This window comes from Eptesicus fuscus, chromosome 25, assembly GCF_027574615.1.
Source record: "Eptesicus fuscus isolate TK198812 chromosome 25, DD_ASM_mEF_20220401, whole genome shotgun sequence".
Lineage (NCBI taxonomy): Eukaryota > Metazoa > Chordata > Mammalia > Chiroptera > Vespertilionidae > Eptesicus > Eptesicus fuscus.
This window is the reverse complement of record NC_072497.1, coordinates 3295372-3310877: the sequence shown is the minus strand read 5'-3', so window position 1 is coordinate 3310877 and position 15506 is coordinate 3295372. Positions and strand designations below refer to the sequence as shown.

The 15506-nt window shown below is 56.1% G+C and overlaps 2 protein-coding genes across 2 annotated transcripts in view; both read left to right on the top strand.

The window, feature by feature from the left end:
• The window catches only part of CPEB1 (cytoplasmic polyadenylation element binding protein 1), a 56644-nt gene extending 48523 nt beyond the window's left edge, over positions 1 to 8121 (top strand). The window contains exons 9-12 of the mRNA XM_054713207.1: positions 3203 to 3401; positions 4709 to 4803; positions 5316 to 5396; positions 6661 to 8121. Coding sequence (XP_054569182.1) covers positions 3203 to 3401; positions 4709 to 4803; positions 5316 to 5396; positions 6661 to 6771 — 486 coding nt within the window. The 3' untranslated portion in view covers positions 6772 to 8121. The remainder of the gene's footprint in view (positions 1 to 3202; positions 3402 to 4708; positions 4804 to 5315; positions 5397 to 6660) is intronic.
• Positions 8122 to 10518: 2397 nt separating this feature from the next.
• Positions 10519 to 13932, top strand: RPS17 (ribosomal protein S17). The gene is made up of 5 exons (XM_054713233.1): positions 10519 to 10613; positions 10878 to 11029; positions 11553 to 11658; positions 12410 to 12475; positions 13806 to 13932. The coding sequence occupies exons 1-5, from the start codon at positions 10611 to 10613 to the stop codon at positions 13884 to 13886; spliced, it is 408 nt and encodes a 135-aa protein (XP_054569208.1). The 5' UTR covers positions 10519 to 10610; the 3' UTR covers positions 13887 to 13932.
• The last annotated feature ends 1574 nt before the right edge of the window (positions 13933 to 15506 follow it).

Sequence of the window (15506 nt, the reverse complement as noted above, 5' to 3'; positions counted from 1 at the left end):
GTGCTGCTGTTTTTTAAAATTCTGGTTCCAGAACACGTCCCTGCTGTGACATTGGACTAGATGTTTAGCATCTCTGAAACGTCGTTTCCTCCCCTGTCAAATGGGGGATTGAAATGCCTGTGTTAGCAAGAAGAGGCGCAGTCGCCAGGGTCCTGGGGAGGGGACGGATGAACAGGTGGCACGGAGGGTCTTTAAGGCGGTGAAACACCTCTGTGTGATCCTATAAAGGTTAATACACGTCCTTACACATGTGTCAAACCCATAGCATCCAACACTAAGAGTGAACCCTAATGTGAACTCTGGCTTGGGTGGCAGTGACGTGGCCACAGAGGTTCCCTGACTACCAAATGCACCCTGTGCGGGGGGCTGAGCTGGCGGGGTTGGGGGCGCAGGCGTGTGAGGGAACTCTCCTTTAGCTTAGCTTTGCTGTGAACCTAAAACTGCTCTAGAAAGTAAAATCTGTAGGGTAAGTGGGGAAATGTCTATTTTATTGAGGTGGTCTCATCAGAATTAAAATAAGGCACGTGCCCTACCTGCTTTAGCTCAGTGGATAGAGTGTCGGCCTGCGGACTGAAAGATCCCAGGTTCGATTCTGGTCACACACACACTCTCACTCAGAGTGGCCAGATTATGATGATCTCTGAACGCAAAATAATCTGGCCACTCAGTGTACTTCTCTTGAGCACCTCATTTATTTGATATCAAAGATACTATAAATCGTGCACCTGATCAGTTTTCCCCTTTGCACTGGCTGATAGAAAGCTCAGGGCAAATAGGTGGCTGATCTCCAGCAAAAGTCTAGAATACTTTTGGTTCCCATTTGAGATACACATACACAGAGTGGCCAGATCATAATAGTCTGGCCACTCGGTATGTATGTGTGTGTGTGTATATATATATACTAGATGCCTGATGCACGAAGATTCGTGCAGAATGGGCCTTCCTTATCCTGGCTGCCGGCACAGTCTCTGCTCCGGCCCGGAGCCGCCTTTCCGCCTTCCCACGCTGCCCAGAGCCCTGAGCGGCTGGGGCAGTTTGAAATGCCTGCGTCGTTGCCCTGGCGGCAATGCAAGCGTCCCGCCCCCGTCCACTGGGCGCCTGTGTATGCAAATTAACTCGCCATCTTTGTTGGGTTAATTTGCATACTCCTGATTGGCTGGTGGGTATCGCAAAGATACAGTCAATTTGCATCTTTCTCTTTTATTAGTGTAGACATACATACATACACACACACACTTAACATCCTATCTAATAAAGAGTAATATGCAAATTGACTGTCACTCCAACACACAAGATAGCTGCCCCCATGTGGTCAAAGATGGCTGCCCCCATGTGGACACAAGATGGCTGCCACAAGATGGCCAGCAGGGGAGGGCAGTTGGGAGGGACCAGGCCTGCAAGGGAGGACAGTTGGGGGCGATCAAGCCTGCAGGGGAGGGCAGTTAGGGGTGACCAGGCCAGCAGAGGAGGGAAGTTGGGGGCGACCAGGCCTGCAGGGAAGGGCAGTTGTGGGGGACCCAGGCCTGCAGGGGAGGGCAGTTAGGGGTGACCAGGCCTGCAGGGGAGGGCAGTTAGGGGCAATCAGGAAGGCAGGCAGGCGAGTGGTTGGGAGCCAGCAGTCCTGGATTGTGAGAGGGATGTCCAGCTGCCCTAAATGGGCAGCCAGACATCCCTCGAGGGGTCCCAGACTGGAGAGGGTGCAGGCTGGGCTGAGGGACACAACCTCCCCCCCCTCCCGTGCACAAATTTCATGCACCGAGCCTCTAGTATGTATATATTCTAAAGAAAAAATAAGGCATTTCACGAAGCTGGCTCTTTGTTTTATAGCTGTTTCCTGGTGTCCAGTCATGTTTTGTCTTAGTCACAGGGCAGGTTCATCCTCTGGCTGCCCTCAGTGACCCAGAGCTCCCCCCTCCTCTCCGTTCTCTCCACTGAGGCCCATGCAGTGACCCCTTGTTGTATCCTAGGACGTGGTGAGCATGCTCCTCTGCCTGTCCTGCTTTTCCAGCCGTGCCCAGGCCCCTCAGCCCCCTCCGTGCCCTGCCGCTTCCGTCCTGTCCCTTCTTCCCTCATTGCCCTGCAGTGACTTACCTCTGTCTTGGTGTGCTGACCGTAGGCTGCCCTGTCGCTCTGCCTCTTCTACTTCCTTCAGGTCCCTTCCCACCACCGTGTGGTCAGCACCTGACTCCCTCCTCTCTTCTTTCCGGATCAGATACATTATTCACCTTTGGGCTCTGCTCTTACCTTCAGACTCACTCTCCAGGCTCCTGCCTGCTGGGCCCGCCTCCCTGGGGCCTGCCTTCGGGAATGTCCTGTGGTCCTCAACGGTCTGTTCAGTGTAAGAAAAAGCTTGGCATGTGGACCAAGATGGTGGCACCTCCCGTGGGAGGGGACAAAGCAGAGTGGGCTTTTGCATCTCCTCGTGAAATGGGCCCTGGGTAACTTCTGCCAGGCCCTCTCTTCCAGGGCCTTCCAGGCCTGGACCCTGGCCAGGTTCCTCCTGGTCGTCCCACACGCCCGGGCCCAGGCTCTGTTGGCGGGTCTTCGGGCTTGGCGGCCCATGCCGGTGCTCCCGGTGCCCTGGCCCCTGGCCCCTGCAGGGCTGCCTCTCCGTCCTCCGAACCGCCTTCGCTTCTGCCTTTTGCTGGTTTCCACCTCATCTCTTCCTGCTTTGAGACAGCCTGTTAGGTCTTTACACACTCATCTTCCCGAACACTAGAGTCTGCACTTCACTGTGGATCTCTGCCTGCTCTGCCAGGTCGTGTCCGAGGCAGAGACGTGGTCCGCTCCTGCCCTGGTGCTGGTCTGCTCTGTGAGCTTCCGTGAGGGACCCCTGCCTGCCTTGGTCACGCCCCCGGCGCTGGCACCCGGGCCAGTGGCCACCGCGTACCTTAAGCGCCCCGGCCTCTGCCTCCAGCTCCTGCCTTAAGTCTCCCTGCAAACCCTTAGGCTCCTGGGACTCTGGCCGTGCTCTCTGCGCCTCAGAGTCCACGGCCCTCTGTCGGACCCACACAGGTGACGGTTTGCTACTGCTTCGCTTGCTCCCCAGGATGAGGGGCTGCATTTGGACACATGGACTCAGTGACAGCCAGCGCTGGCTGGGCTGGGAGAGGGAGGCCTGTGTGCCGGGGCAGCGTGCCTCTCCCCGCAGGAGCCGGCCTGGATCCCGGCCAGCGTGACACACCTTGGCGTGCTCTTCCAGGTACAAGTGATCCCCTGGGTCTTGGCCGACAGCAACTTTTTGCGGAACCCGTCTCATAGACTGGACCTCCGCCGGACGGTGTTCGTGGGCGCCCTGCACGGGATGCTCAACGCCGAGGCCCTGGCCGCCATCCTGAACGACCTGTTTGGAGGAGTGGTGTACGCCGGGATCGACACCGATACGTACAAGTATCCCATTGGTGAGTGTCCCACTTCCGTGTGGGGGAGCGTGCGGCCCCCGGGGGGCCGCCCAAGATGGTGATACTTCCCGTGGGAGCGAGCGGGAGGCCTGACCCAGGGCTGCAGATGGACGCATCCCGGCAGCAGAGCGTCTTTTTCCAGCTGAGCCACCGTCTGCCCCCACCCTCCCCCACCTCCCGTGAGTGGGGAGCACACAGAGGCAGGGGCCTAGGAGGTGAAAGTGGGACAGGAACTTGGGTGGGAAGCTCAGAGCCAAACCGTGTGGGACAGACAACAGGTCCCGTTTCACTAAGAGGCCAGTTCTTTCCTGAACTTGCCTGGCTTCCTTTATTAAGGGGTCCTGTGCAGGGGCAGAGCCCAGTCAGGCTGAGGGAGAACGGTGGGTGACCCCAGCCCCGGGCAGTCTGGGCCCAGCCACTGGGTCCTGGTCAGCCCCTCTGAGCAGGCAGGTCACTTCCAGACGCTGCACTGGAATCTCGGGGGCGGTTGGAGGTGGAGCAGAGCCTGAACTTCGTGATCGGATCGTGGCTGACCCACCCCCCACACACCTGGTCGGGGGGAGCCGTGTGCACTGGTGCCGTCGTGCCGCACCCCAGAGAGAGCGGCCTTCTGCGGGGCGGCGGAGGGGGCCCTTGGCAGGACGAGGCTCTCCTGGCTCCCGTCCAGGTCTCAGGGAACTCGGACGAGGGTGTGGCTGCTGGGCCCACCTTCAGAGAGGGGCTCTAGCTGAATCTTGGCTTCGCTCTGAGCCCTGTAGTCTCCCCTGTGCCCCTGCCCGCACCGGAGGGCTCTTCCCTCCCCAGGCCCGTGTTCCTGTGTGGCTGGGGCCTTTGTGGCCTGTAACCAGCCCTCTGAGTCGGTAGCCACCCACTGAATGCGGCTGCTGGGCCGCTGGAAGTGCGGCTAGTGCCACACGTCAGAACGACAAGGTTTTGTATGTATTGGGTTAAATAAAATATATTAGAGTTAATCCCACGACTTCCTCCCTACCCCCCACTTAAACGTGGCTACTAGAAAACTTAAAATTACATAAGTCGCTCACAGTACATTTCTATTGGACATCACTGGTCTAGAAACAGGGTTTCCTGAGTGTTGGCAAGTGACATTTGGGAGAATTTGGCTAGAACATCATTCTCGGGCCATAAAAATTATCAGCTTAAACATTAGCCTGCTATCTTTGGTCAGACAGTTAACTCACCCTCAGTGCCTGGGCAGGGCCAGACCAAACGGTTCTCTGGCCTCCACAGCCTGAGGGCTGGGCGTTCCCACCCGTTAGAAGGGGTTTGTTCTGCTGTTCCTACCACAGGCTCTGGTCGCGTGACCTTCAGTAATCAACGCAGTTACCTGAAAGCCATCAGTGCTGCTTTTGTGGAGATCAAAACCACCAAGTTCACCAAGAAGGTGAGGGGCTGACCTGTCCCTTCCTCCAGGCGGTTCCCACCGGGGCAGCTGAGACGGGTGTGCCCCAGGGACTCACGGGGTTCAGGTCTGGGGGAAGCCTGGTCGTGGTGACTCAGGAGATGGGGCTGTGGCTGCTGAGCCTTCCCAGCCTGCGGGGCGCCTTCCCTGGCTGGGCTATTGGGTGGCATTGCCTGACTTTCTCCTGATCTGTGTCCTCTGAACACTTCCCTGTTACTGGGTGGGAGACTGGGGGCGCAGTGTGCTGGGGGACCAGGCAGGAATGTGTGTGGTCACCCAGACTGCAGAGGCTGCCAGCCTGGCCCTGCGTGGTGAGCTCATCTGTCCCCTGGGGCCTCCACACTCTCCGCCCCTTTAACCCTCGAAGTGCCCTGCATTCCCGCGGAGAGCCCCATCACGCGGAGAGCCCCATCACGTGGAGAGCCCCACCTCCCTCCCAGGTACTGGCCGCCTGGCGGTAGAGCCACTTCCTTCTCCCGTCTCGCTTTGGGCAGGTTCAGATCGACCCCTACCTAGAAGATACTCTGTGTCATTTCTGCAATTCTCAGCCTGGCCCTTTCTTCTGTCGAGATCAGGTGAGTCCCTGTGCCCGGGAGGTGTCTAGGAAATCCCCCTTAATTAAAAACGGCCACGCCGGGTTCGTCACACCGAGTGTTGGGGTTCTCGGGCACCTTGTGGTTGTCTGAGCACAGCGGAGGTCTGGTGGTCAGGCCAGGGGCACACTGGGATGGTTTGACCCAAAACTCTTGGGAAAGCTCTCCAGTTGAGGGGTGACGCCCGGGCCTTCTCCTTGTACGCGATGTTGGCAGACACGTGGCTGCTGCTGATCATCGGTGGGCTCTGAGGGTGACGGGAACCTGGGTGGGCCTGGTCAGCGGGACCTGTGAGCCAGGCAGTGTTGTTCCGATTCTCAGGCCTCCGAGGCTGCTATTCCCCCACTCAGGGCCCCCTGGACTGCTTTGATGTCCATCCCTGGTTTGTACCCCAGTTGTCAGCCTCAGGCAGACAGCAGCACAGCAGCTTCTCGTTGACCGTTTCTGGGTGGCGGTGTTTTTCAGCAGAAATGCTTCTCACACTTGAATGTGTGTGCACGTCGTTTGAGGGCCTTGTTTAAATGCAGACTGTGACTCAGCAGGTCTGGGGGGGGGGGACCCGAGACTCCCTGTTTCTGCCACGTGGCCAGGTGGGCCGTGCAGCTGCTCTGTGACGTGTTGACGGGAGCCTGGGGCCTGGCAGTGCGTCCACTCTGGTGTTTGCAGTGGTCGCTCAGGTCCGGAGCCCCTGGTAGACGGTGGTTAAACTGGGCCCCCAGATGAGGGTGCAGTGCCTTGGATCTGAGGACGAGCACCTCTCTGGTCAGCCTCCATCACAGGTTTTGGCGAGCGGGGGAGGCCCCTCCATTATCGGGTAATTGCTCAGAGGTCAGTGGTTTGTCAGAGGTTACACAGCTCAGAGCAGGAGGTGGGACAGAGCCCCAGGTGCTGTCACCTGCCCTCACTTGGCTGAAGAAGGCATGTCCTTTACACTGGGACCTGGAGCACTGTCTTCAGCTGTCCCTGCACAGTAGCAGCCTGCAGGCGAGAGAAGGGCGGGGCTTGGGAGCTGCTGCAGCGGTGAGGGGTGAGGGAAGCTGTACACAGTGGGAGCCCTGAATGTTGGATGAAGTCAGGGCAGCTGCAGGAACGTAGCAGGTTTCCCGGGTCGATCAGGCCTGTTAGGGGTTCCAGGTTCCCCCGAGACCCTCTCTTCTAGCACCACGGAGGCCCCAGGTCTCCCCACTCCCTCGCACGCGAAGCCTGCGGCTGACACCGAGCGCCCTGTCTCCCCTTCTCCGCGCAGGTGTGCTTCAAGTACTTCTGCCGGACCTGCTGGCACCTGCGGCACAGCACGGAGGGCCTGCGCCACCACAGCCCCCTGATGCGGAACAAGAAGAACCGAGATTCCAGCTAGAGGAGCCGGCCTTGCCTGGGGGCCGGCAGCGCCCGTGGCTGGCAGGTCAGGCCGTGGCCTGCCCCACCTGGGCACCTGGCGACCAGGGAGCCGGCTTCCTGAGGACAAGGGAAGATCGTCGTCACCTTTGCACTTGCTGAGTCTGTCTTTGTTTCTGCACTAATTAACGCACAATGAGTTTTGTCCAGTTTGTTTTCAGGGGCTGGGCCAGGGCGAGGACCCTCTGGCTCACCCTCCAAGTGACTGTAGTTTTCCCAGATTTTAGTTCCTCATTTTGCCAATGAAAAGCAAAAAAAGAATTACATGTCCAGAAGGCATTGACACAGTGCCTACATCTAGGTTTATTTATTAAAAGCGCTTTTTTTTTTTACATTCCTTGCAATACTGATGCGCAGGTCTCGGTTTCATTCTTGCAGTTGCCATACAGTGCCTTTCCATTTATTTAACCCCCACCTGAACGGCATAAACTGAGTGTTCAGCTGGTGTTTTTTACTGTAAACAACAAGGAGACTTTGCTCTTCATTTAAACCAAAATCATATTTCATATTTTATGCTCAAGGGTTTTTACCGGTTCGTTTTTACACTCCTTAAAATAGTTTTTTAGTCATTTGGAACAAGAGTTGTTTTTTTTTTTCTTTCTGGCAGCTCTTAACATTATAGCAAATTTGTGTCTGGGGAACTGCTGGTCACTGTTTCTCACAGTTGCGAATGAAGAGGGGAAAAAAAAAATTGCAACCAAGAAAAAAAAAATGTTTTTGAATTGCAAACTGGACCCGGTAAAAGGTGTTTGAGCAGCTGCTGTATGTAGGTTTAAACGGTTTATTGCACCTTCTTAAGTTGCACTTATTTGTGGGGGGGAGGGTTGATAGAAGTTTTTAATCACAGAGTCACAGGACTTCTTTCTTTTGTAACTGAGCTAATAAGGGCTGTTTCTGGTGGGGGCAGAAGGAGGCTCACAGGGGCCCTTTCTCTCAGAGGGGACAAGTGTCCTTCCTTGTGTCTTTGATTTGAGAAATGTATGGAGCAACCGTGGTAGTGGATGGTCATGCTACTGAGGTTTGAAAACTTGACTTTTTCTTTCTTTTAAAAAAAAAAAAAAATCGACTTGCCCCTCTTTGGGAAGCTGTGTGCCAAAGAACCAGTGTCGCCCCCCTCCCCCCCACCCCCCTTCCCCGCTGAGCTGACCTTGCATTGTCGCATATCCCAGCTACTCTGTGGGTTTTGTGAAGCTGTGTGTGAAGTCTCTACCTCATTGTAGTATATGCAGGCAAGACTGCACTCTCCTACAGATGTGTGGAGTAAGCTGTGGTGTTGTTTCTTTTTGGCACATAATAAACACGTTGCAGCAGACTCCTGTTCTTGTCTCTTGTCTCGGCGGCTGAGGGGTGGGGGCTTGGGGGCAGTGGGGTAACAAGATTTCGGAGTTAAAAACTCACATTTCTGCCCTGGCCGATTTGGCTCAGTGGATAGAGTGTCAGCCTGCGGACTGAAGGGTTCCCGGGATCAATTCTGGTCAAGGGCACATGCCTGGGCTGTGGGCTTGATCCCCAGTGGGGGTGTGGGTGTGTGTGTGTGCAGAGTGGCCAATCATTGATTCTCTCTCATCGTTGATGTTTCTATATCTCTCTCCCTTTCCCTCTCCCTTCTGCTCTGAAATGAAAAAAAAAAACCCACAAAAAAAACTTTCCTCCGATTTTCGGTGATGAGTTTCCAGCCCAGGTGGATGGTGGGACCATGTGGGGGGCCTGCCCCTGCCCCTGTAAGTACTCTTGGTCACTTCCGTGGTCAAGTGCACCGTGGAGGTGCCCCTCTGGCAGGTGGGTACCGCTGGGCCAAGTGTGACAAGCTAGGGGCCCCTCCTCTCTCAGCCACAGGCCCAGCTTGGAGGACCTGGGCGCACAGCTGCTCGGCAGCTTTTCGTCTCACTTTGCCTTGAGCCTGTGTCAGCCTGTGTCTTCCTGTCGGAGAGCCGTCCCCAGCCCCTGTCCTCGCAGGCCCCCGGATTGGAGAGGGTCTGCTGGTTTCGCCAGGTAGACTGTGCCGGGCCCCTCTGCCGGGCTGGTCCTTTGGAAGGTGGCCTTTTAGTTTGAGGCGCAGGAACCCTGTACCCTCCGAAGAAGCATCCCTCCTGTGGCAGGTGCAAGAGCCCGCTCGTGGGGTGGGGAGTCCCTCAGCCAAGGGGAGCCTTCACCTTCCACTTGAGGCCTGGATGGCGGCGGCTTGGTTTGAAGTTTGCTGGTAAAATAAGTTCCTGCAACTCTCGGAGGGAGTCTGCCTCTCCCCTGCCCACATGTATATCGATTTCCGAGAGGAAGGGGGCGGGAGAGGGAGATGGAAACATCAAGGATGAGAGAGAGTCACTGATCCGATGCCTGCTGCACACCCTCCACTGGGGATCAAGCCCGCAACCGGGGCGTGCTCATAGGTCAACGCGCCAGCCACTGAGCCATGCCGGCCAGGCTTTATGCTCCTCCACAGAGAGGGGCTTCCCGCCCTACAGCCTTCCATTCAGAGTGACTGGACTGACTGAGGTGATGGGTAGAGAGGAGTTGAGGAATGAGGCACAGTGCTGTGCCCCTTAACTCATCCAACCTGGCCAGCCCAGCCTTACCTTGAGTCAGTTGTGGGCGGGGAGGAGGTGGCTAGGTTTCCCTTTAACAGAGTTGGAGGGAGGGGGCAGGGTACTCCCTCCACTCTCCTACAGATGTGTGACGTAAGCTGTGGTGTCGTTTTGTGTTTTTTTTAAATAAACACGTTGCAGCAGATTCCTGTTCTTGGGCCCTAGGCTCATGAGGTCGCCAGGGCGGCCTGCGCTGGCCGGTTAGAGGGCCTGGTTTTAGGATGGGTATGGCAGAAACAGCCTGAAGACGGTGGTCGTTGGAGAAGGAGCCTCAGTGGTCGGGAGCATTGCAGGTGAGCTGGGCCCCTTGGCTTACCTATCTGAGAGCTTGCTTTATGCTGGGCACCGTTCCGGGCACGGGGAGTAGCTACACCAAAGGGCCCTTGCCGCCAAGGAGCTCACCCCCCTGATGGAGAAGACTCGGACATCACTGTGACAAGGAGTAAGAAACATGAGCGCAGCCAAAACCGGTGTGGCTCAGTGGATAGAGCGTCGGCCTGCGGACTGAAGGGTCCCGGGTTCGATTCTGGTCAAGGGCATGTACCTTGGTTGCGGGCACATCCCCAGTGGGGAGTGTGCAGCAGGCAGCTGGTCGATGTTTCTCGATGTTTCTAACTCTCTATCCCTCTCCCTTCTCTCTGTAAAAAATCAATAAAATATATATTAAAAAAAGTTTTTATATATAAAAAACATGAGCGCAGTTTTAAGAGGATCGTGATGCCATGTAAGTTGGAGGGAAAGCCCCTCACCTAAGGACGTTTGAGCAAAGGCTGGGGAAAAATGAGAGAAGCTGTCCCAGGTGTACCGGGCCCCCACCAGGCTGGCCGGGCAAATCGCTGACCCGTGGACCAGGTTGGGGGTTCTGGGCAGGGTGCCCTCCTTCCCTCCTCACCTTTCCACGCCCCCGAATGGCTTCCCAAGGACTCCGCCTCCCTCGCCCTGGCCTGGAGCACAGCAAATAGGCGACCTGGTCCCAGAACCTGGGGGCTGGAGAAGCGGGCCCAGGGCGGGGCGGGGCGGGGCGGGGCGGGCCTGGCCTGGGAAACCGGAGACGCGCCCGCCGGCGGCTGCCGCCTGCGCTCCCGCCCCGCGCCGCCAGGGGGCGCCCGGCCTCCCGCGCTGGCTCCGCGTCCAGGGAGGGCGGAAGCGGCTGTCTAGCCGGCGCCTTATAGGCCTCTCTGGTGCTTCCTGTTTCCTCTTTCACCAGGGACCCGCCAACATGGTAGGTTCTCTAGGGCTGAAGCTGTTCTCTCCCGCAATCGGCCTCCATCCACGTCTTTCTGCGGCTTCTAGCCCCGCCAGGCCGGGGCCTCCGCGGGCCGCTGGCTCCCGCGTCGGTCCCCGCGCCCCAGCTGCGCCCGCTGCCCCTGCCCTCCCTCCCGGGCGCGGCCCCAGCCCGCGGCCCCCGGCGGCCGGCGCGCGACGCCGCGCTCCTTCCCGGAGGGGGTCCGGCTCGCGGTGACCCCGTCTCTCCCCCGTCCCGCAGGGCCGCGTTCGCACCAAGACCGTGAAGAAGGCGGCCCGGGTCATCATCGAGAAGTACTACACGCGCCTGGGCAACGACTTCCACACCAACAAGCGCGTGTGCGAGGAGATCGCCATTATCCCCAGCAAGAAGCTCCGAAACAAGATCGCGGGGTGAGGGGAGCCGCCGGGGCCTGGGTCTGTCCCGGGTCTGCCGTCCCCGGCTCGGGGACAGGGGGAGGGGGACCGTGTCCTGGGGATTTCCGCCCGCGCGAGCTCCCTCCCCCCCCCCCCACGACACCCCGGAGAAGGGCGCTCGCGGCGGGGGAGCGTTTGCAGGGCGTCCCGGTCGGGACTGGGTCGTGTTGGTGTCAGACCCGGCGGTGACACCTGGCCGCGGGCAGGCCTCCCCGGGAGACTGACTATTAATTGCAGTGCATTTGGGAGGAGGAGAGGAAATGAAGGCTGGGGAGGGGTCCCGGGAGTTGGAGGGGGAGGATTTGATGCATTTGCAGAATTTGATAAGAGGGCGTGACAGGCAGGCAGGCAGGCGGGCGGGCGCTGTGTGTGTCGCTTTCGGAGGAGTCCTGGCTCCTAGGACGGGGGTCCCCTCTCTCCTCACGGAGGAAGCTGCTCGTGTATCCGGATCGGGGCGCACGGGCGTTCTCAAGTGTGTTTCTGGGCGCTTGTGCTGCAGCTATGTCACGCACCTGATGAAGCGGATCCAGAGGGGCCCCGTGAGAGGCATCTCCATCAAGCTGCAGGAGGAGGAGAGGGAGAGGAGAGACAACTATGTGCCCGAGGTGAGCTCTCCGCGTCTTGCTCCGGGCCCGGGCTCGGGCTCCTGCTGACACGAGAAGCAGGTGCCGCCTGGCTTCTATAGGGACCTTAGCTGAGCTTGAGGAGGAGGTCCTTGATCCGTAAACCCTCACCCAGCTGCAGGGGCCTGCTACCTGCCTGCCTGGGTGTTAGTCTCTGTTCTGCCCTGTTGGGGCCTTTTTTTTTTTTTCTGGTAAATTTTAAAATTTATTTCAGAGAGGAAGAGAGAGGGTGAGAGAGAATCATTGATTGCTGCCTCCTGCACACCCCCTCCTGGGGATCGAGTCCACAACCCCGGGCATGTGCCCTTGACCAGGAATGGAACCCTGGACCCTTCCGTCCGCAGGCTGAAGCTCTATCCACTGAGCCAAACGGACCAGGGCTGTTGGGGCCATTTAAGTCCATCCTGGTTTTCACCTGAGAGTCCCTTTCGTCGTGTTTGCCTGCCTTGCCGGGGCTTCTGGTTCGATGACTTGCCTTAGCACAAGTATTCCCAAGACGTGAACATAGTCTTAAGGTTTCCTGAATACCAGTAAGAATGACGAAGGGCACACACAAAGGTAACCCCAGAAGTGATCTTTGGGGCCTGTGATCCTTCCGCTGAGTGCTCACCTAGTGGGATCCTGTCTCCTTGGCAAGTGCCCCTCGTTTTTGTTTTAAGAATTTTGGGGAAAGGGCAGGGGAGGTGAAAGAGAACTCACTGGTAGGTATTTGACGGGGCTCCTGCTCCTCTAGGTCTCGGCCCTGGATCAGGAGATCATTGAAGTTGATCCTGACACTAAGGAAATGCTGAAGCTCTTGGTAAGTAAGCATGTGCTCAACTCCTGAAGTAGGGTTTCCGGTAGCATCCTACTGTCTAATAATTCCAGGTGTTCTCTGTTTTCCATACATCATTTTCTTTCTTTCCATCCAGCTGGGTTTTTTTGTGTGTTTTTTAAAATATATTTTATCGATTTTTCACAGAGAGGGATAGAGAGTTAGAAACGTCAATGAGAGAGAAACATTCATTATGTGGGCTTTCCCTCAGGGACTTCATTTCTTCCTTTTTAAAAAAAAAAATTTTTTTTTATCTTTATTGTCGAAAGTGTTACATCGCCTTTTGTCCCCCCATTGGACTCCCCACCCCCAACTTTATTCCTTCTTTGTCTGTATGCTGACCACTTGAGTGAGCTGTGGTCTCATTTCCAGATGCTAATTACAGGGCACCACTTAGAGAGCTTAGCTGTCTTCAGTACCGGTGGCAAGTGTCTCTTCTGTGGCTTATCTTAGGACTTTTTACTTAGCTGTTGATTGCCTAGGGCAGTGATGGCGAACCTATGACACGCGTGTCAGCACTGACATGCGTAGCCATTTCTGATGACACGCGGCCGCATGCCGAGGATGAAACATTTGCTGCTCCTGAGGATGAAACATTTGCGACTAGAGTCTTGGAGTTAGTTTTTTCCTCAGAGTGACACACTACCCGAGTTATGCTCAGTTTTTTGGCAAAGTTTGACACACCAAGCTCAAAAGGTTGCCCATCACTGGCCTAGGGCCTGCCATTTGTAAGGCAGCCTGCCCCAGGCTGGTCCTGGAAAGGAAGTGGCTCTGTGTATGCCTAGAGAAATGATACCTCCACTTCTACCCCAGGGCATTTGGTAATGTCTGGACACACTTTTTTTTTTTTTATTATTAATATAGTTTCATTGAAGGGAGAATGAGGGCAATAGAAACATCAATGATGAGAGCATCATTGATCGGCTGCCTCCTGCACGCCCCACATGGCATCGCCCACCACTGGGGATCGAGCCCACAACCTGGGCATGTGCCCTGACCTGGTTCATAGGTCAACGCTCAACCACTGGGCCATGCCGGCCGGGCTGGACACATTTTTTCATTGTCACAGCTGGGCAATCCGAGTGGACAGAGGGCAGGGGTGCTGCTAAGCCTCCGACAGCGCCCGGGACAGCTTCCTAGCAGCTTCCTGTTGGAGTGCAGGGTCCTGGAGGTCATTCTGGGGTGGGGAGGAGAAGGCCCTTTGTTGGGTTTCTTCGAGGTCCCGCTGCAAGCTGGTAGAGGCTGAGAAGCGAGGCTCGGCGGTGGTCCTGGAGCCATGACCACAGATCTCACTGAACCCGTTTTGTTGTTCCAGGACTTTGGCAGTCTGTCCAACCTGCAGGTCACTCAGCCTACAGTTGGGATGAATTTCAAAACACCGCGTGGAGCCGTTTGAATCTTTTGCTGTGCTGTAATATTATCAATAAACCATGGACAGACAACCTTGCCCGTGTTTGTGGGTTTGGGTGCTGGTGGAGCAAAGGGCAGGAGTTCCTTATCAAGAAAGGGGGAGCCCACTGGGGGTAGGCGGTGCGTCCTGGGGGTAGGTGGCTCTGCCCTCTGGGTAGGTGGATCTGCTGAGGCTGTGGGTCCAACTGTGTGCATGGGGAGTGGGGAGAGCACTGGGCTGGGCGTCCCTCTTGAGTAGTGGGGAAGGAGCTGTTCTGCACACTTGTCTTTTTACTGCTGAGGCTGATCTGGGGGTGTGGATGCTGGGCATGTGTGTGGGTCTCTGCACAGAAGTGGCGGAGCTCAATGGATCCCACATGGATCCACTGTACACCTGCTTCTGTGAGACAGGTGCAGCAGACATTCTAAAAATACCTTGTAATTTCAAACTTGGGGCGGGGGGGAAAACTGCAAGAACAGTACGAAGGAGCTTCAAAATGTTCTGCCTAGATCTTGCGGTTGTTTACAATTTGCCCCAATTGCTTTATATTCTCTGTATGTGTACTTGTTTTTTCTGATTCTCAGGGGTTCGGGAGAATGTGTATATGCATAGACAGGTGCCCCCTTTTTATTGATTTCACAGACGGAGAGCTAGAAACATCAATGGTGAGAGAGACTGATCGGCTGCCTCCTGCACCCCCCCCCCCCCCCCCCCACTGGGGACCAAGCCCGCAACCTGGGCATGTGCCCTTGACCAGAATCAAACTTGGGACTCTTCAGTCCACACTCTACCCACTGAGCCAAACCGGCCGGCTAGGACGACAGGTGCCCTTTTGATTTCAGAGAATGAGGAAAAGATAGAAACATCAATGATGATAGAAACATCAGCTGGCTGCCTCTTGCATGCCTCTTACGGGGATGGAGACTGCAACCTGGGCATGTCCCCACAGAATGATCAAAACCAGGAAATAGGACATCGATTCAGTAATTCCATATTCCTTTAGCCTCCTTTCTGTGTCTTTAATGACTGACATTTTTGAAAAGTACTGGCTGATTTTGTGGACTGTCCTTCCGTTTGGCTCTGATGTTCCTCGCAGTTCGATGGACTAGCCTTCTGTGGTATTACAGACGGGGTGCTGTGTTCTTGGGGCATCTACTGAGGCAGACTGCCGCCTTGTCCCACTTGTAGTGATGGCTCTGAGCAGTTGTGTTGGCGTATCTATCCAAGTTCCGTTTCCCTTGGTAATTTAGGAGGTTTTGAGGGTAAGTAAATAAAATCGTCAATTTTTTGCTCACGGCTGTTAGCATTCACTCCATTTACTCCCTTTATTAGTATTGTAAGGAAGAGCCTCTTGTTTACAGCCAACTTGTTTCCATTTTTTGGTGTGGGGTCTGGTATTGTCAACACATCCTCCGTGAAGGCCTAGGGGGTGGGGGGGGGTAGGGAGGCGGGAATGGGGGAAAAGGGGGGGGCCATCTGTAATACCAATGGAGATTTTAAAATTGTTTGGAAAGGTCACCAAAGGGTTTTTTTGTTTGTTTTTTAAGAAAAACCTACCCACTCCGCCTTAGGTTTTTGGTGTCCGTGGTGAGGAAAGGGTGGCCTTTTGGTGCAGATGACCAAGGA

Excerpts from the sequence above, each read along its gene's own strand:
- RPS17 (XM_054713233.1), top strand. Across the intron at positions 11,659-12,409 it reads GAGACAACTATGTGCCCGAG|GTCTCGGCCCTGGATCAGGA; the intron begins GTGAGCTCTCCG and ends CTGCTCCTCTAG. Across the intron at positions 12,476-13,805 it reads AGGAAATGCTGAAGCTCTTG|GACTTTGGCAGTCTGTCCAA; the intron begins GTAAGTAAGCAT and ends TTGTTGTTCCAG.